At 40.8% G+C, this 20,458-nt stretch overlaps 1 protein-coding gene across 1 annotated transcript in view; it reads left to right on the top strand.

The window, feature by feature from the left end:
* Positions 1-2,516: 2,516 nt before the first annotated feature.
* Positions 2,517-20,458, top strand: part of PHEX (phosphate regulating endopeptidase homolog X-linked) — a gene marked incomplete at its 5' end in the record, with an annotated part of 120,443 nt that continues 102,501 nt past the window's right edge. Inside the window, one exon of the mRNA XM_039222728.1 lies at positions 2,517-2,618. Coding sequence (XP_039078659.1) covers positions 2,517-2,618 — 102 coding nt within the window. The remainder of the gene's footprint in view (positions 2,619-20,458) is intronic.

The raw sequence follows: 20,458 nt of genomic DNA, 5'->3' as shown, positions 1-20,458 counted from the left end.
ACATGTATGTACCTCATCTTGCCTGTCTTTGGAATTTCCACATCTGTGGGGATTCCCTGTACATACATTATTAAATTTGATTTTCTCCTATTGATCTGTCTCATGTTACAAGTTCCCTTGAAGGGGATAGGAAATCTTGCTCCCTCATAGAGAAACTCATTGACTGGGTTGTCCAGAGTTGCTGTCTCCACTTCCCATGCACCTCCTCCTGAGGTGTGGCTTTTGTCTCCAGCCCTCTTTCTCTTCCAGCATCTCCAAACTTAGAAAATGGCAGCAGCATTCACCTAGTTGCCCTTGCCTGAAGTCTGGGAAGTAGTCTGACTCTGCCCACTTTGCTCACCTCCCCACATAAAATTAATCACCTGGTTCCATTGATTTGGTCACTGAGTCTCTCCCAAATTAATTTACCCACTTTTCCCCACTCTAATTGCCCTCTCCTTAGTTAATTTGGGAAGATATTATTTCTTATGTGAAAATGATGGGCAGGTTGATGTGCATTGCTTTGTGATGGGATCATAAAGACTTAGGGGTGCTAGTGACTGCACAGGCAAAAAATGCAGTTGCTGGAGAGTTCCTTGTCATTTCAACGTCCATCTTGTGTGGGTTTTCTGTTTGAAACAGTGACTTCTGCATCTCTCTGTTGGTTACCTTTTACTTCCCTGGCATTTTCCTCTCATTTATGAGGCACACCTCTGTTGTTCCTAGAAGTTCTGAGCTCACAGCTGTCCATTCAGTTCTGTGGTTGCGTCTTGGCTCTGACCCTCCTCAGCTATAAGAGCTGGAACAGACCATGGACTCTCTTGACTCTTATTTTCTTTATCCATAAAGTCACTGGCTTCCCCTAGACCAGTGGGTCTCCACCCTAGCTGCAAATTACCATCATTTGGGGGGACTTTTGGAATAATGACATTAGCATCCTGACTTCCCACCCTCAAAATTGTTTAAAACTCCCCTCAGAGATCTCAATGTGTAGACAAGGTTGAGAACCATTGACTTAATGATTTTAAAGGACCTCAGCTCTCCTGTCATTTCGTGTTTTTAGCCATGCCCCAATCCCAAGTTGAGATTTCCCTTAATGTTTTTACTAAGTTGGGAAGAAATAGCTGTGAAATTCCCCCCACCCCCTTCCATCTGCTGTTTGTTCTTATTTACATACGATGGAACCCAGCCCACTGATTTACAGTTCTGGTTCCCTACAACTGTTATTGAACTGAAAACATAGCTGAAAACTTATTAAACAGAAAAAAAAATTATTTTGAGCTTTGTGCCGACAATTCATTATAGAACCAAGGAAACATCTAAACTTTTCTTCTAGAATTAATGCTAAAAATGGATTTACAACCCTATAATCTCAAATGAAAATTTTAATTCTGGTGCCAAACCTAGTATTCTTTCTTGAATGTCATACCAAGAAAATCAAAGCATCTCTGCAAGGGAATGGAATTTTGCGAGGTTTGCACCCATATACAGGCAAGGCTTCCCCAGATTACCCTGTGTGGGCCTCTGAAGGCAAGTGTTAGAATCGCCCTTTTCCTCGTTCTCTCTGCTGATCCATAAACATGGGAAGAAAAGCCAGGGTGAACCCACCATCAGTGTGGGTGTGTGGTCTCACTGTTGAAACATTTTGAAATAGGTCTTTCAGAAGACTGCTCTTCTGGAGCACCCCCCTTTAGACCTACCATTTTAGATTTGAAATAACCTAAGACTTTTCTAAGCTTCAAGGGAATAGAGAGGAGATGAGGAGGATTATAGAAAACAGCCAAGCATTTGGTTTGACCACTGGAACTAAATTTGGGAAGAACTGGGGTCCTGACATAAGTCTGATTTATACTGGGGAAGTGTCCCTTGGGGTTTCCCTTTTAACAGTATCTCTTTCAACTGTTAACTCACTTTTTTTCTGCAATACCCGCCTGAAATACAAAGCCATGTCTTTGCTTGTCTCTCTCAAATCCTTATTAACTATTGAAATTTGTTGCCACCTTGTTAAGGATAGCTTAATTTTAAGTATAGAAAGGTCAGTTACTAGGTAGCCATAACCTATAGTGAATTCCTTTCCCCATGTAATCATTTTACAGCTGGACCATCAAATCATTCTCTGCAAAGGAATGATTCGTTATCTTCTAGTAATGGGGGACAAAGGGCATTTTCCTGGGGAAAGAAATGTTGCCAGAGCTTGGAGTCAAGGTGACATGAACCTCTTTCCCAGCATGTTTGGCACTGAACTATTTCTCATGGCTCAGAAAACCTTGTTTTGGGGCGCCTGGGTGGTTCAGTTGGTTAAGTATATGACTTAAGCTTAGGTCATGATCTCACTGTTTGAGGGTTCAAGCCTTGTGTCTGGCTCTGTGCTGACAGCTCAGAGCCTGGAGACTGCTTTGGATTCTGTATCTTGCTCTTGCTCTGCCCCTCCCCTGCTTGTGCTCTGTCAGTCTCTCTCAAAAATGAATAAACATTAAAAGAAAACCTTGTTTGAAGCTTCTTGGTTTTGACCCGTCTCTTTGGGTATTTCCTTATAGATGGAGGAATTGATTGAGGGTGTTCGCTGGGCCTTTATTGACATGCTGGAGAAAGAAAATGAGTGGATGGATGCAGGGACAAAAAAGAAAGCCAAAGAAAAGGTAAGGATTCCTTTTGATAAAACACTCTTTTTGTTTAATACATTTTCATGTTCAGTATTGTGTACTTGATTTAAAATTTTTTTATATTCATTTATTTTTTTCTTATGTTTTAATTTTTTGCTTACACTGTAATTTTATTTTTTAATTTTTAAAATATAATTTATTGTCAAATTGAATAACATACAGTGTGTACAGTGTGCTCTTGGTTTGGGGGTAGATTCCTGTGGTTCATCGCTTCCATACAACCCCAGTGCTCATCCCAACAAGTGCCCTCCTTAATGAAATGTTCATTTATTTCTGAGAGAGAGAGTTCATGTGAGTGGGGGATGAGCAAAGAGAGAGGGAGACACAGAATCTGAAGTAGGCTCCAGGCTCTGAGCTGTCAGCACAGAGCCCAACGTGGGACTCGAACTCAAAGCACAGGATCATGACCTGGTCTGAAGGTGGACACCTAAGTGACTGAGCCACCTAGGCGCCTCTTCTGTACCTGATTTTTATATTGACTGAACTGTTGACTCTGAATGACTCCAGAGTTAGATGTCTGTTTTGGGATGAATGCATAGATTTCATCATTAGGAGATAAGAGAAAGTAAGATCTGCCCTTTTCCTTTCTCAAACCGCATTTCCAACACCTTATAATGCAGCCTTGCCTCCTCTCTTAGTTGCTGTTTCTAAGAGCTGCATGGCCTGCTGCCCTGCGAATTTTGCCACAAGCCGTCATTGGCTGTGGCAGAATGCAGAGCAGTGGGGAGCCATGGGGAGCAGCTGGCAGAAAAGCCCTCAAGGCACAAAGAAGAAAAACCCTTACTGGCTGTGTGTCCTTCTGCTTTGTGCACAATGTACACGAATGTCTTCAGGAAGATCTTTTCCTGTAACCAAGCAGGTCTGCTTCCTAACCATCACTTACTTTGCTCTGATGATCCAAATAGTATGCTTATAAACTGCAGACCAGTGGTAGAGCATTGTGTCAGAAGACAAAAATGTTTTCTAGTAGAAGTGGACACTCGGTAGGCCTTGTGCAACAAGGGAGAGCAAGGAGTGAGAGAAGTATTTGGCAGCCATGCTAATACTAAAAACAAACAATCAGACCCATCTTGAACTCTAGGTGTTCAGATGGAGCTGAAGCTCAAGTGGGTAGGGAATCCCTGCTGCATTCTTAATGGATGCTGCTCTGTGTCTGGGAGACTCTGAAGTAGGAGCACTTCTTTATACATGTATTTTGAAAGTTTGCTGATGATAGTAATCCTCTGGGATGCCTAAATGCTCTATAGCTTTCTGGGCCCCTCCCCTGCAAGGTTTGATTTAGTGGACTGAAGGTGCAGTGTGAACATTTGTGATTTTAGCCAGTCTCCCTGGTGAGTTTTAGTGCTAGGCAGGCCTGGGGAACATGGCTCAGAGTCATTCTGAGTCATGCTGAGTACAGATATTTTTGCCCTATGGTCAAAAACCAGAGGGAGAGGATAGGGCAGTGAAACTACTTTTTATGATACTATAATGGGTGGATACATGTTGTCATACATTTGCCCAGACCAATAGGAAGTACAACACCAGGAGTGAATCCTAACGGTAAACTATGGATTCTGGGTGGTAATGATGTATCAATGTAGGTTCAGTGATTGTAACAAAAGTCTCAATCTTTTGGGGAATATTGTTAATGGGGGAGGGTATGCATGTGTCAGGGTGGGGTTTTATGGGAAATCTCTGTGTTTTCTTTTCAGTTTTACTGTGAACTTAAGTCTACTCTAAAAATATAAGGCCTATTAAACAGACAAAAAAAAAAAAAAAAACCCTAAGAGGGTAACATTCAGAGAATGCTTAGCCTTATTGAAATGAGAACATGCAGAGGCTTAGCAAGGGTATTTTCTAGAGCTTTACTACTCCAGAGATGGATAAATAGTCCCATAGATATTTTTCTCAATAGACATGAAAGGGATGTTCACTGTTTACAGTGAAGAAAAAACTTGGGTGGCTGGGGGTGGCAGGTGTTGGAAGAAGACAAAGGGGAAGTTGGATTTTTCCCCTCGAGAATCTGTCAGAGCTGTCTCAAGTAATGTGCGGCACAAGTGGATGAAGGCAGGAGCATGCGGGCTGTGATGAGAAGCTCTCCAGATGGTAGATGAAACTTTTGGCACCAACATATTATTGTTTTTTGAAGGCTTCATTTATTTGCTGTGTTAGCTTGTGATATCTGTAACACAGTTTGTCTTGCACTGGGCAATTGAGAGCTCAGAGCACTGAGGACTCTTGATCATAGCCTGATCCCTCATGGACTGAGGGTCACCTTTGTGGAGGGTGGAGTGGACTGATGAGGGGGGTGTGTGTGTGTGTGTGTGTGTTATGAATGGATAGATACCAGACGAATGTTCTGGGGACTGCAGTCAGTTCTTTGGGAAGTATGATTGGTTGCCTCAGGGGGAGATCTTCTGAGTGGCATAAAGGAGTGGGCACCTTACAGTTGGGTCTTCTAGGCAGGTGGCCCATGGATCCTTCTTGAAGGCACATTATTCTCAATTCTTCTAGTGTTAGGCATGTTCCTGTTTGCCCCTGAGTTCTCCAGTCTTCTATTTTATTTCAATGAGAGCTGTCACCTTTTCTTCTAAAAGTACTCTTTGAACACTCTGCTTTCTTTGAGCTGAGTTCAACCTGCCAGGAACTCAACTAGTTCCTTGACAGGTACAAATATCAAAGGGAATTTTCCTCCTGGATCTCACCAGGCTCCCTGAGTATGTCCTGTATTTCAGAGTTCAGGGACGTTACTTTAATAAAAGGCAAGAAAGAAGGAATGTTGTCCAAGAATTTTCAGCAGTGCTCCAAAGCATGTCAAGCCCTGGACCCCAGAAGATGCAGATTTTCTTTTTCCAAATTAAATGAACATGCAGTTCTGGAAATGACCTCTGGGCGGAGCTCATAGACTCATAAAGACAACATTTTAGGAAGCTGAAGGCATTTATGCAGCTTGCTGCTCTGGGGTTGTTTTTGAAAACTTATTTTTTTTTTCTTGCCCTTTTCCTCTGCTGTCCTCAATTTGATTGCCTTTTAATAGTCAACAAGAAAGGAGAGGTTCTGCCTACTAATTCCTTGAATCTTAGGTGGAAATCTCTGAAGATCTTAGGGCTTTGTCTTTCTGATACTGAGTAGCCTCTGCATTAAGACAGAATTTGCCTGCATTCAAAGTGGAGGTGAATAATTTGCCTGCTCTTCCCGGTATGACTTGGCACTGTTCTTTGGGCATGTGTTGTATGCAGTATATCACCCAGGCGGAAGATTTCTCATCAGTAATAGTGCCCACACTGGGCCAATGCTGAGTCACTTGGCAACCCATTGGGAAAGCTGGAAGAATGTTCGAATATGCGAATGGGAGCAGCTTTTCTTTCTCTCACCATGAAGCTCTGGACTGCAGCAAATTGCAGCACTGCCTATATTGGGTGTTGACCTAAGCAATCCCTTGTACCAGGCCTCCTGAATGGGGAGGGTCCAGATACCTACAGTGGGTTGAGGCCTAACACCTTGACTTGTATGGCAGTGACCATGGTTTCAAAATGGAAGTGTTGTGATGTGACTTTGTCGTGTTCTTCACTAGGGGTGATACTGTAAAAGATAAACGAGGATGCCTTTGCCCCTTTGAAGGGTGAATTTGTTATCTCAGTCTCCCTGCCTTTCCCCTCTGATCTCTTAAGAAGTCATGAGTTGTTTAGTATTGTGAAACTGACAGTGTAGGTTTCAATTGGAAATTTAATATCATGAAATAGGCACCAATTTTTCTTTAGGATTCTGTTTTCTGCAAGCATATGCTTTAACTGTAAACTAGCAGCAAAGGATAGGAAGCCTGTTATTTTTTCAGTTATCATAGATGTGGAATGAATGTAAGTAAAGTGATACAAATTATTTTGGGGTATGTCTTCTGAAATATTTGCCTTTTCAGAATAGAGTACGAAGATCTCAAGGTCACTACCTAGCGATTCTGAGGCCTGGCAGGAAGGGATACAACACTGCCTTTGGCTGTCCTAGTGGCAAGAGCAGGGCTTCTGCTGGAGAGGTCTGTGTCAGATCAGGAGGAGCAGCTTCCTGAATTCACCTGGTCCCCACCTAGATTGAATTCTGTATCCAAAAACTGGATCCTTCCTGAAATACTTGTTTGTGCTCTTTACTCTTTGGATCTATGTTTGCCTGGCTACCCCTCGAGGAAAAGACCTGGATTGAACTCCTAGGAAGGCAGTATCCTTAAGATACTGTGAGTGACCTTAACCTTGGCCAAAGTAGGTGCAGAGGGTTCCTGAAAGTATACTGCATGGTCCCATGTCCACAGGCATGTAACTCTCAGGCACAGGCTTTGAGCAAGGTGGGAAGAGTTTTCCTACAGAGGGCCAAACAAAAGTGTATTTCAATACCTCTTTGGCTTTGACTCTTTCGGGGATGAAAAATAGTCTTTTCTTGTACCCTTCTAACTACTTGACTGGGCTCCCTGTAGCAAAGGATATATTAATGAGAGAAAATCAAACTGAAGTTTATTAACATGTATATCTCATACATACATTAGAGAAACTCAGAAAAATGAATAACTCAAAGAGGTGGCTGAGAGCCCCGGCTTACATAGATAGCATCTTTAACAAAGAATACTAAATTTGCAGTGAAATGAAAAAGGAAAGAGGTTTTAGACTTCCAAGGGCAGCAGATTATGGGAAGGTAAATATATGAGAAACAAATGGTAGACACAGGCTAGTTAGTGAAGTTTGTTTCATGGTCTACTCTGGTGCTGTCTTTAGGCTGATAGTCGTCTTTGGTGACTCATCTTTGTCCTTCTTGGTAGAGAAGGCAGAGGTGCATTAGAGATGCAAGTTCCTGGGTCACCCCAGACCTGCTGAGCCCTGGTGTGGTGGTAGGAGGCCCAGTGCCATGCCATTACCATTTCATTGCACATCTATCTGACCTCCAGCTATAGGCGCCTGCACTTTGCCCAAGAGCTTTCTCTTACCATTGGAACCTGCTGTGCCACTCATACAGAGGGCCCAGCGGTCTGGAGAATGAGCACACGCAATGACTGATGGGAGTTGCTGTGTATGTGTTGCAGCCCTCTCCTCCCTCAAGTATATGTTCAACATGGGCTCCCAAAGTTCCCCCAGTGGGGTAAGCTCCACTTGCTCACATGGGCAGCTGACTCAAAACCTTTACTAACAGCCTGCCTTGCTCTTCTCACTTCTCTGGTCCCTTCCTGGTGTTTGATGTTTCTTTCACTTGCAAGATGAACTGCTTATACTCCAGTCCTTGTCTCAGATCTGCTCTTCAGGGTCCGCAACTAGGGCATAGCTCCCGGGGTATGCGCTCTTTCCATCCTTCCTGAAGGCACTTCACTGCATCTTCATGTGAGCATCACTTCAAATTCAATTTCACAAATGGTTTCAGAACCCATGATGTGCCAGGTGCTGGAGTAGGAGCTGCAGGTTCAAAGACGATTAGTGGCTTCCTTTCCCTGGGGCTTTCACTCTCCTGGGAAAGGACAGCAGGAACGTGGGTGCTGGGCAGATGGGGAGAAATTTTAGTTAATGCAATGGAGAAACAAAGTGCTCCTGGATGCCACTGTAAGGGAGGAAGATTCTAAGGAGCCCAAACCCTGTGTGTGCACTTGACTCAGGCACTGTCCTCTCTGTGCCTCCCTTCTCATCACTGCCAGTGTCCTTGTAGCCTATGGGTAAGGCTTCCTGTGGCTCTTCCTTGCAGACCTCAACAGCTCTGCACACAGCTCACTTTCCCGTGATACCTTCACTCTTGCTTCATTTCACATTTTCATTTTAAGTTGTTCTGTGGAAGAAAAGACAGGGAAAAGCTTTTGTCAAACTGTCTCCTGACCTTCCCTGTTATAAATTCAAGACTGCATGTGCTCAAGAATGTGTGGTTCTTGCCTCTACTCCATTGCTCCTCCAGGGACACACAGCATGTAAACATCTTCCAGCATCCTTCCCCATTCCCTTTAGATCCCTGGCTCACATGTGCTGCTGTCATGAGCTAGTTGGCTCTCTCCAACTCCATGTCTCTGCCTTACATTGCACATCCTGGCCAGGGTAGCAGCTTTCATAATTGCATCTCTTCTCACTGGCCCCAACAGGAAGTACAGTATAGAGGTTAAGGCTGTAGACCTCCTCATATTTCTAGCAAGGGAAGAGAGTGCCCTGATGAGTATCAGAACCCAACTAGGCCATTTGCTCCACTGCTGTTCTGTCTACTGAAAAGCCCTTCTTCTTTTTTTTTTTTTTTTAAATGTTTTTATTTATTTCTAGGAGAGAGAGAGAGACAGCGTGAGCAGGGGAGGGTCAGAGAGAGAGGGAGTCACAGACTGAAACAGGCTCCAGGCTCTGAGCTGGCAGTCAGCACAGAGCCCGACGCGGGGCTCGAACCCACGAACCGCGAGATCATGACCTAAGCGAAAGTCGGACGCTTAACCGACTAAGCCACCCAGGCGCCCCAGAAAAGCCCTTCTTGATAGAGATCCATACACTCCTCCTAGGTCACTTCTAATCTTGACTGCATGTCTTTCCCCAGGAAGTATGCAGAATAAGTCTTCCATGTAGAAAGGCCTGCTAGTATTCGAAGATGTTTAATGTGTTTCTATTTCAGATGAAATGTCTTTAATGTTCCTAATAAATTAACAAACATTATATGCCAGGCTGGATGTTCTAAATGCCTTGCAAATATGAACTACTATAGTGCCATAATGCCCACATGAGGCAGGTCAAAATTTTCTGTTTTCCAAATGAGGAAACTAAAGCATACATGCTCGCCCAAGGCCGTATAGCTTGTAGGCAGAAGAGCTGGAACTCTGTCCTTGGCAGTCTGCTCTGGGCTTTTATCCACAATGCCAGTGGGTCTCCGTGTGTGGTACGCAGACCAGCAGCATCGGCATCACCTAGGAAGTAGCTAGAAATGCAGATTCTTGGTCCTACTCCAGATCTCTAGAATCTGAAACTCTGGGAGGGGACCCAGGAATCTGCATTTTAACAAGCCTCCAGGTGATTCTGATGCAGCCAGTGTGAGAATCACTGCTCCAGGTTGTGGTTGTGATGCTTCAGCCTTCTGGCTGCTGTCCAGTTTTCAACATCTTTTCTTAAAGCTCCAGTTCAGAGCTCAGCACAATATTCTAGATATAGTCCAACTAACACAGCCCAATGGGAATATTATTACTGCCTTTGTTTTGCATACAAATTACATAAAAAATCCGAAGTTTATATTATGGCTGACATTTCTCCTCAGCCATATCTCTGTTGGCTCATAACGAATTTACGGTCAGTTAATGTCCAGGTCTTTTTTTTTGTATCTCCCAGGAACTATTGTTAAGCCATGTTGCTCCAGCCCTAAACTTGGCTTTGTTTTTTAACCTCTCATCCCAGAACTTCACGTTTATTCTTATTTAAATCCATTTATCTTTGGTTCATGGCTCAGCTTTTAAAAATATATACATTTCTGGATCTTCTATATGTTTATTTTTGTTACAAAAAACTATGCTCATTGAAGAAAATCCTTTTTTTCTTAAATAGTATATTGTCAAATTGGTTTACATATAAAACCCAGTGCTCATCCCAACAAGTGCCCTCCCCCATCACCCCCCTTCCCCTCTCCCCCACCCCCATTAGTCCTCAGTTTGTTCTCAGCATTCAACAGTCTCTCATGGTTTGCCTCCCTCCTTCTCCCCAACTATTTTTCCCCTTCATTGAAGAAAATCTTTAAAGTATAAAAGTAGAAAGAAAAAAAATTGTTAATTCCATCATCCAGTCTTTCTTTATGAGAATTTTCACTGTTACTGGATATTTTTTCCACTGGTTGTGCAGGAAGTTACTTAAACAGTTCTCCATAGTGGGATACTTAGCTTGTGCTGTTAATGATATTATGATAAACATTTTGTGCATAAATAAAGCTTTTCCTGCATTCAGAACTAATTTCTTAGAATAGGATCCTAAAAAACCATTAAAAATCTCACGTCTGTCACTCAATGTATCAACTACTGTCTCCACTTCTAAATGATTCGTAATCTGATAAATCTGCTTTTTTATTTGATTGGTTTTCTGGGCTATTAATGAGCATGCTTACAAATGGGGCAGGAATTGGTCTATTTGCTTATCCTTTAGAAATGCCTTCCAGATTCATCTATTGAGCAGATTGACGGAGAATCTGCTCTGTGGCAGGTCTTTTGTTAGGTGCTAAGTAATTTACTAACGAGTAGATTTTTAGTCTAGTTGTTCTACTTTGATCAACTCCATGAAACCATCCTCCAGTTTCTCCATTTTGCCTGCTCAGAGATCATAAGGTATTTAGCAGTGCCTCGTTATAACCCAGTTACACTGTATTTAGGGTATACCGTAATTTACTGTTGTTCTTTTAAAAAAGAGGAAACCGGATGATATTGAACATTCACTGGGCTCCCATTGTTTCTAAGGTCCCTTGTTATCCTCAGTGCATATTACTTCATTCCATGGGCTACAGCCAGCTATTCAGACTCCCAAGAATCTTCCCTCCCAGCCAACTGGAAGCACTCAAATCCTGTTGAGTATATCTTCCAAACAACCTTTAAATCTTTATCATTTCTGTTTCATAGTTCTTTCCTCCCCTAGCTTCTCATGCTTTTTTCCCTTATTTTTAAAAAATTTAATAAGATTCACATAACATAAAATTATAACCTTTTTTTTTTTTAATTTTTAATGTTTTATTTATTTCCGAGAGAGAGAGAGAGAGAGCGTGAGCAGGGGAAGGTCAGAGAGAGAGGGAGTCACAGACTGAAACAGGCTCCAGGCTCTGAGCTGGCAGTCAGCACAGAGCCCGACGCGGGGCTCGAACCCACGAACTGCGAGATCATGACCTAAGCAAAAGTCGGACGCTCAATCGACTAAGCCACCCAGGCGCCCCTAAAATTATAACCATTTTAAAGCTACAATTCAGTGGCTTTTAGTACTTTCACAATGTTGTGCACCCATCACCTCTGTCTAGTCCAAAACGTTTCTGTTACTCCAAAAGGAAACTTCATACCCATTAGCAGTCCTTCCTCATTCTTGCCTTCTCCTAGCCCCAGGCAACCACCAGTCTCCTTTCTCTGTATGGATTCACCTATTCTGCATATTTCATATACGTGGAATCCTATAATATGAGACCTTTCGTGTCTAGCCTGTTTCACTCAACATAATGTTGTAACATGTATCCTTTCATCTTTATTAATCCATTTCCTCATTTATTGTCTTGGGAAGAGAATAACAGAGTAACCTTTTTTAGCATTTCTGATAGCTAAGACTTCCCTGTCTTCTCTCAACTTCAGAATAAGTATCCTAGTGTTTACTCCTCACTACAAAACTCTCTCCCCAAATCTAGAGCACTGAGTTGAAGTGACCACTGTGAGGGAAGAACTGTGGCTGGCTGGCTGGTACTTGTAAGCTCAGAACCTAACATCGTCTGACACTCCCTTCTGTGGCTACTGGGCAGACCTTAGTAAGGATCATGTCTCCACCAAACACATAGGCAAGAAAGACATATTTTGGGGGACCTTGATTTCTTTACCCATGAAATGAGAACGTTAAACTACCATTTTCACAGAGCATTTGGCAGGATTAAGGAAGGAAGTATAGTTTCCTCTTATTTCCTCCTCACCAAATGATGTGATGTGCCATTATAGTCTCCTAAAATTGAGAGAGAAAGCTAATGTCAAATAAATTGTTTTCTTTGGGGATGGAGGTACAAAGTAAACCTTTATTGACTTGCACTCTGTTCAAAAATTTTAAACGTTTTATTAGAGAAATTTTTAAATGTACGTGAAAGTGTACCTAATAGATCCCCAGGTCCTCCTCATCCAGCCTCACCAGTGAGCTTCATTTGCATTCTGATTTCATGCACTTCCCGCCCCACCTGTTTTTATGCTCGAGAATTCAAAAGCTAATCCCCAACATCATTTTACTATAAACATATTATGTATCTTCAACAGATAAGCATTTTTTTAACTAAGCACAGTACTAGGAACATACCCAACGACATTGACAATATCTCATTAATTAGTAGCCTATGTGCAGTTTTCTGTAATTGTCCAAAACATGTTTGTTTCTTTTTTAAAAAAAAAACAATTCATTCAAATCAGTATCCAACCAAAGTATACATATTGCAGTTAACCTTCAAAACTTTTAAGAGCTCCCACTCCTGCTTATCTGTGAATGTTATCTCTTGAAAAACTTGTGTCATTTGTCTGGTAGAGTTTTCAACAATCTTGATTTGGCTGATTGTATCCTAGTGTTTGAACGTGTTCTTCTGTCCTTTATATTTCCTGTTAATTGAATCTAGAGGCTTGATGAGATTCACATTCAATTTTTCTTTGGCAGGAAGACTCAGTGGCAGCACTGTGTGCTTCCTGTGGTGGCCTTGCAGTAGGCTTGTGATGATGGGCTGCCCCGGTCCCAGGGCGGAGGTTGATCAGAAGGTTTGGGTCTGGTCAGCCTGATCCTTCCATTTTAACTTACCCATCAACGTTTCACCTCAGGCAGTGATCCTCTTTCTTGACTGTGTCTTAGACTCACCTAGGAAGCTTTTAAGAAAATCCTGATGCTTAGGCGGCACCCCAGGACAGTGGCATCCAGACTCCCTGGGGCTTCAGCATGTTTTTAAAGTTCTTTAGGAGATGTAAATGTGCAGCCAGGGTTGAAAACCACTGGCCTAATAATTATTTTTACAGTCATTCATAATATCACATAGGTACATGAGTTCATTAGGTATTGCATCTAGTAATTTTCAAGTTCTGTCATTCTGTCTGTATTTATTAGCTGGAATTGTTCTATAAAAAAGATTTTCCCTTATCAACAAACAACTTGAATATGGTGATACATAGTTTATACTGACATAAACTGCTGAAAGGTGGCCTGAGTATCTGTCTTTTTTTAATTTGTGCTATGAGTTGGTCTCTTAATACCTCCAAAGGTGCCAAAGCAGTTTTTTATTAATACCAGTATAGTTAACATACAGTATTTAGGATGTACATTATAGTGATTCCACAGTTCTATACATTGCTCAGTATTTATCACCATATGTGAACTTTTAATCCTTTTCACCTGTTTTACCCATATTCACCCCACCTCCCCTCTGGCAACCTCCAGTTTGTTCTCTATAGTTAAAAGTCTCTTTTTTGGTTTGTCTTTTTTTTTTTCTTTGTTTTGTTTCTTAAATTCCACATATGAGTGAAATCATACGATATTTGTCTTTCTCTGATGTATTTCACGAGCATTATACTCTCATATCCATCCTTGTTGTAAATGGCAGTCTCATTCTTTTTTATGGTTGAGTAATATTCCGTTGTGTGTGTGTGTGTGTGTGTGTGTGTGTGTGTGTGTGTGTGTATCACTTTTTCTTTATCTAGGCACTTATTGATGGGCACTTGGGCTGCTTCCACAATTGAGCTATTGTGAATAATAAGGCAGTAAACATAGGGGTCCATATATCTTTCTGAATTAATATTTTTGTATTCTTTGGGTAAATACCCAGTAGTGGAATTAATGGATGCTACCTATAGTGATTCTATTTTGAAGTCTTTGAGGGCCCGCCATATTGTTTTCCACAGCAACTGTACTACTATGCATTCCTACCAGGTCTCCTTTTTTTCCCCACATCCTTCCCAACACCTGTTGTTTTTAGTGTTGTTGATTTTAGCCATTCTGATCGGTGTGAGGTAATATCTCATGGTACTTTTGAATTGCATTTCCTTGATGATAAGTGATGTTGAGCATCTTATCATATGTCTGTTGAACATCTATATGTCTTTTTTGGAGAAATGTCTGTTCATGTCTTTTGCCCAATAATAAAAAAAAAAAATATATCTATTTTGAGAGACAGAGAATGTGAGCAGAGGAGGGACAAAGAGAGAGGGACAGAGAGAAATCCCAAACAGGCTCCATGCTGTTAGCACAGAGCCCAACACAGGGCTTGAACCCACGAACCATGAGATCATGACCTGAGCTTAAATCAAGAGACAGATGCTCAACTGACTGAGCCACCTACGCACACCTGCCCAATCTTTAAGTGGATTATTTTGTTTTTTGGTGTTGAATTTTACAAGTTCTTTATATAGTTTGGATACCAACCCTTTATCAGATATATCATTTGCAAATATCTTCTCTCATTCCATAGGCTGTCTTTTGACTTTGTTGATTGTTTATTTCACTGTACAGAAGCTTTTTATTTTGGTGTAGTTCTAGTAGTTTATTTTTACTATTGTTTCCCTTGCCTGAGGAGACATGCCTAGAAAAATGTTGCTATTGCCGGTGTCAGAGAAATTACAGCCTGTACCCTCTTCTAGGATTTTTATGGTTTCATACCTCACATTTAGGTCCTTAATTTGAGTTTATTTTTGTGTATGGTGTAAGAAAGTGGTACAGTCCCATTCTTCTCCATGTTGCTTCCCAGACATATCTCCCAAAACCATTTGTTAAAGAAACTTTTTCCTATTGCATATTCTTGCCTCCTTTGTACAAGATTAATTGACCATATAAATGCAAGTTTATTTCTGGGCTCTCTATTCTGTTCCATCAATCTATGTGTCTGTTTCTGTGTCCGTGCCATACTGATTTGATTACTACAGCTTTGTAGTATATCTTGAAATCTGGGATTGTGATACCTCCAGTTTTATTCTTCTTTTCCAAGATTGCTTTGGATATTCAGGGTATTTTGTGGTTCCTTACCAATTTTAGGATTATTTGTCCTGGTTCTGTGAAACATGCTGTTTGTATTTTATAGGGATTGCATTAAATCTGTAGATTGCTTTAGGTAGTATGGACATTTTAACAACATTTGTTCTTCCAGTGCGTGAACATGGACTATCTTTCCATTTCGCTTGTGTTGTCTTCAATTTCTTTCACAGTATTTTGTAGATTTCAGAGTAAAAACTATTTCACCTCCTTAGTTAAGTTTATTTTTGGTGCAACTGTACATGCAACTGTTTTTGTAATTTCTGGTTTTGCTGCTTCATTATTAGTGTATAGAAATGCGATAGATTTCTGTATATTGATTTTATATCCTGTGATCTTACTGAATTCATTGATCAGTTTTGGCAGTTTTTTTGTTGGAATTTTTAGGGTTTCTTTATATAGTTTCATGTCATTTGCAAATAGTGAAAGTTTTACTTCTTTCTTACCAGTTTGGATCCCTTTTATTTGGTTTTCTTGTGTGATCGCTGAGGCTAGGAGTTCCAGTATTATGTGGAATAAAAGTGGTGAGAGTGGACAAAGCCCTCAGGTTTTCCCCATTGAGGATGATGTAACCTATGGGCTTTTCATATATGGCTCTTACTATGTTGAGGTATGTTTCCCCTGAACTTACTTTTTAAGAAAATGTTCATTTATTTTGACAGAGAGAGAGCACATGCATGCATTCAAGTTGGGGAGGGTCAGAGAGAGAAGCAAAGAGGAGATCCTAAACACATTCCACCATGTCACTACCGAGCCTGACACCAGGGCTCGAACCCACAAGTTGTGACATCATGACCTTAGCCGAAATCAAGGGTTGGATACTTAACCGAGTCACCCAGGTGGTCCCCTCTAAACCTACTTTGATAAGGGTTTTTGTTTTTAATTTTTCTAATGTTTGTTTATTTTTGAGAGAGAGAGAGAGAGAGGCAGACTGCAAGCAGGGGAGGGGCAGAGAGAGAGGGTGAGATGGAATCCGAAGCAGGCTCCAGGCTCTGAGATGTCAGCACCAAACTGATGCGGGGTTTGAACCCATAACCTGTGAGATCATGACCTGAGTCGAAGTTGGACACCTCAGCCAGGTAACCCGATGAGGGTTTTTAAAATAATGAATGGATGTTGTACTTTGTCACATGCTTTTCATGTATCTGTTGAAATGAACCTAAGGTTTTTATCCTTTATGGTTGATGTGATATGTCATGTTGATTGATTTTTAAATATTGAACCACAGTTGAATTCCAGGAATAAATCCTACTTGATCATGGTGAATGAGTTTTTAAATGTATTGTTGGGTTCAGTTTGCTAATATTTTTGTGAAGGATTTTTGTATTTATGTTCATCAGAGATATTGGCCTGTAGTTCTCTTTTTTTGTAGTGTTTTTGTCTGGTTTTGGTATCAAGATAATGCTGACCTCATAGAATGAATTTGGAAGCTTTTCTTCGTCTGTTTTTTGGGATAGTTTGTGAAGAATAGGTATTAAATGTTATTTAAATGTTGAGTAGAATTCGCCTGTGAAGCTCTGGTCCTGGAATTTTGTTTCTTGGGAGTTTTTTGCTTATTGCTTTAATTTTATTGCTGGTAATTGGTGTGTTCAATTTTTTTGTTTCCTCCTGATTCACTTTTGAGAGGTTATATTTTTTTAAAAAAATTTTTTAAATGTTTTATTTATTTCTAGGAGAGAGAGAGAGAGAGACAGACAGACAGACAGTGTGAGCAGGGGAGGGTCAGAGAGAGAGGGAGTCACAGACTCTGAAACAGGCTCCAGGCTCTGAGCTGTCAGCACAGAGCCCGACGCGGGGCTTGAACCCACGAACCGCGAGATCATGAACCACCCAGGCGCCCCAGTATTTAAAAATTTTAACAATATCAGCCACCTGTAATAGTTTGAATATGGTACTGTAAAAGTGTTTAGTTTTTAAGAGTTTATTGGGTAGTATTATTTTAGGTTGAGGGTTTGGTTGGTTGTAGGACTTTGAAAGCATTTGGGAAAATGCCATGATAGCCTTCAAATGAAATTCCAGAGGCCCAAAGCAGAGAGCTACTTTTAAAATATTATAGGGAATATTTATTACTTTTATTCTTGGGGTGAGTGGGGGGAATTTAATGCCTGAGTTTATCCTCTTTTGGTCCAAATACAACTTGAGTATGTTAGGAATTCATTTAGAGACATATGTTTAGTTTGATTTGATATTAAATGAATCATTTAAAGCACTTTTTAAATTATTATTTTGAATTGAAGTCTATTTGACACACAGTATTACATTAGCTTCAGGTGTACAACTTAGCGGAAAAGAATCTGTTTTGATATATTGAGTTTTAATTGAATGGGAGAAGAGTTCATTAGGAATGTTCGAGTTCTCTGTGTACATTTTGTGATACTTTCTCCAGCCCAAGATGAAACTAATAGCCACGACGCATGTGTGTATTTGCTATCTCTGGGGTTGCATCTGCTGCTGTCAGAGACTCCCTTCTTATCTAGCTCTTTGTCGTGCTCAGTCAGTTGTAAGGGAATATCAGTTCCATTAATAATCCACGGACTGGACAGGCAGATAGTGGAGATGAGTAAAGAGAAAGAAATTGTATTTAACCCACTATTCTTAGTTCTCATTTTCTAGACCCTAGCATAGCCGAGTAGAGGTGGTCTGAGGGTGTGACAGCAAATCCACTTCTGACAGAATCTTGCTTATGAGCCAGAGAAACAACCCAACACCTAGAGAAAGAAGGTGAATGACATTGGGAACAAAGGTAAACATTTGGGGTTGGAAAAGTCCAGGGAAGCAGTGCTAGGAAAAAGTGGCATGACCGAAGTATTTGTATAGTATTTGGATGCTGACAACTTTGCCAAATAAATTTTATTTTGATTTTTTTTCTTTTCAAGTTTGTGGGGGGTTTTTTTTTAGCTTTTGCAAAAATTTATTTATTTTGATTTTTTAAAATATAATTTATTGTCAAGTTAGCTAACATGCAGTGTATACAGTGTGTTCTTGGCTTTGGGAGTAGATTCCCATGATTCATTGCTTATAGACAGCGGCACTATCAATGGCCAAATTATAGAAAGAGCCCAAATGTCCATCAACTGATGAAAGAATAAAGAAGATGTGGTTTATATATACAATGGGATACTACTTGGCAGTGGGAAAGAATGAAATCTTGCCATTTGCAACAATGTGGGTGGATCTGGAAGGTATTAGGCTAAGTGAAGTCAGTTAGAGAAAGACATATCATATGACTTCACTCACATGTGGAGTTTGAGAAACTTAATAGAAGACTTTGTGGGAAGGGAAGGGGGAAAATAGTTTCAGTCAAGTTTGTATTTAACTTCTAGTTAGTTAACATATGTGGTATAATTGGTTTCAGGTATAGAATTTAGGGATTCATCACTTAGCTGTAATACCCAGTGCTCATCACAAATGCCCTCCTTAATACCCATCATTCTTGTTGTTTCACATAAACACAATTCCTTTTTTTTTTTTTTTTAAAGAATTTATGGAAGGATTGATTCCTTGTAGAGGAGTTTGGAGTTATTTGCTATTCATTTTGGATCTGGATCAGTCAGTTGCCAGAAGGAAGAGAACAGGTTTTAATTTTCTTCTTGCAGGTAGAATGCCTCACCTACTGCATTGCTCTGTGTTTGGGTTATCCGTTGCTGTGTAGCACCCACCCCAAACCTTGCCAGCTCAAAGTGGAAGATACCTTATGATCATTTCTCATGATTCTGTGGGCTGGGTTAGGGTTAAGCTGGATGGCTCATCTACTGGCCTCATCTGGAGTCTCTCATGCAGTTGCATTCATGTGTTGGTCATGGCTGGACATCTGAGGTGGCTTCTTCACTCATGTCTGCCACCTCAATGTTCCTCCTCTGGCTTCTTTCTCCAACAGAGTGGCATGGTATATACTCTTAAAGGAAGGCTAAGGGTTCCAAGAAGAGGAATCCTAATTTGCCAGTCTTTCTAAGGCCTGGGCCTAGAGGTCTCAGGTTTCTTTTGCAGCATCCTCTTGAGCAGAGCTGGGGACAAGCCCAGTCCCTATTGAAAGGCAGGTGAAAGACTTCATCTCTTGGCTTGAGGAGCAGTGTGAGCATACACCGACAGGAGCTATTATTGGCAGCCATGTTTGGCAACTAGCTACCTGCAGTCAGTATCCTTTGCCTCTCTTATCTGTGTTCATTGTTACATTGTTTACATTAGAGAATTTTGAACTTTTTTTTAGCCTGTCTTTAACACCTGACCGCTGAGTGTCATTATTATTATTTTTTGCTGTTTTCCTGTTTGTTTGGTTAGGTTGTTTCTTATTACTGACTGATTTCTTTTTCTTAGCTCAAGGCCAGTATATATTGACTCAGAATTGTTTGCGTGATCTAACTATTGAGCTGTGATGGGGAAAGGTCTCTGCTTCAGTTCTGTGAGACCTTCCTTCCTGCTCTAAGAAATTCCTACTAGGTTTTGGAGGTGAGTTGAACTAAATCACAAGGAGCCCAACTCCATTCTCATAGACAGATTTTTTTTCCCATGTTACATTTGAGTTCCTTAGCAAATAAACTTAATTTTCAGTATAGACACACTCTATACTCTATATTGACTTCCTGTATTCCATAAGTAAAGACTCGATGTTGACAAGGGCCATGTTTCACTGCACATCCTTGGTGACCTAAGGTAAAGGGGGAAGATCTTCTGCCTATGGTCTATTCTGGTGTTCCCAGCACTGACAGTCACCATGCAGCTAATGAGAGTTTCCTCCCAGGAGTTTGTAAGGATTAAACTACTGAGTCAAATAGACCTGTCCCAGAGCAGAGTCGAGTCAAGGATGATGCTGAAGTTATGTCCTTTAGGGACACAGAAAAGAGCCTTTGCTTAATTGTGATGTTTAGTTATAAAAACAAATTTACAAGTATATGGAAAAATTTGACTAGATCTTCTAGGTTTTTGAAAATGCAAGCTACAGTTTGGCAAAAGCAGTTTGTACAGATCTATAATAAGTCATGTTCTAATGAGGTCCTATTCTAATTTCCTTTAAAAATATTCAAAATTGCATAGCGGAAAGAGTATCTTTGAAATGGGGAAACATGACAGAGTAGAAGAGGAGAAAGGTTCTTCCTCTCCTCTTCCTTTCTCCTTCCTTCCAAGCACCCCACCCAACCCTTGGTTGGTTTT

The sequence above is a fragment of the Hyaena hyaena genome, unplaced genomic scaffold (assembly GCF_003009895.1).
Source record: "Hyaena hyaena isolate Hyena2069 unplaced genomic scaffold, ASM300989v1 scaffold_1182, whole genome shotgun sequence".
NCBI lineage: Eukaryota > Metazoa > Chordata > Mammalia > Carnivora > Hyaenidae > Hyaena > Hyaena hyaena.
The sequence above is the reverse complement of the archived record's forward strand: the minus strand, read 5'-3'. Positions and strand labels throughout refer to the sequence as shown.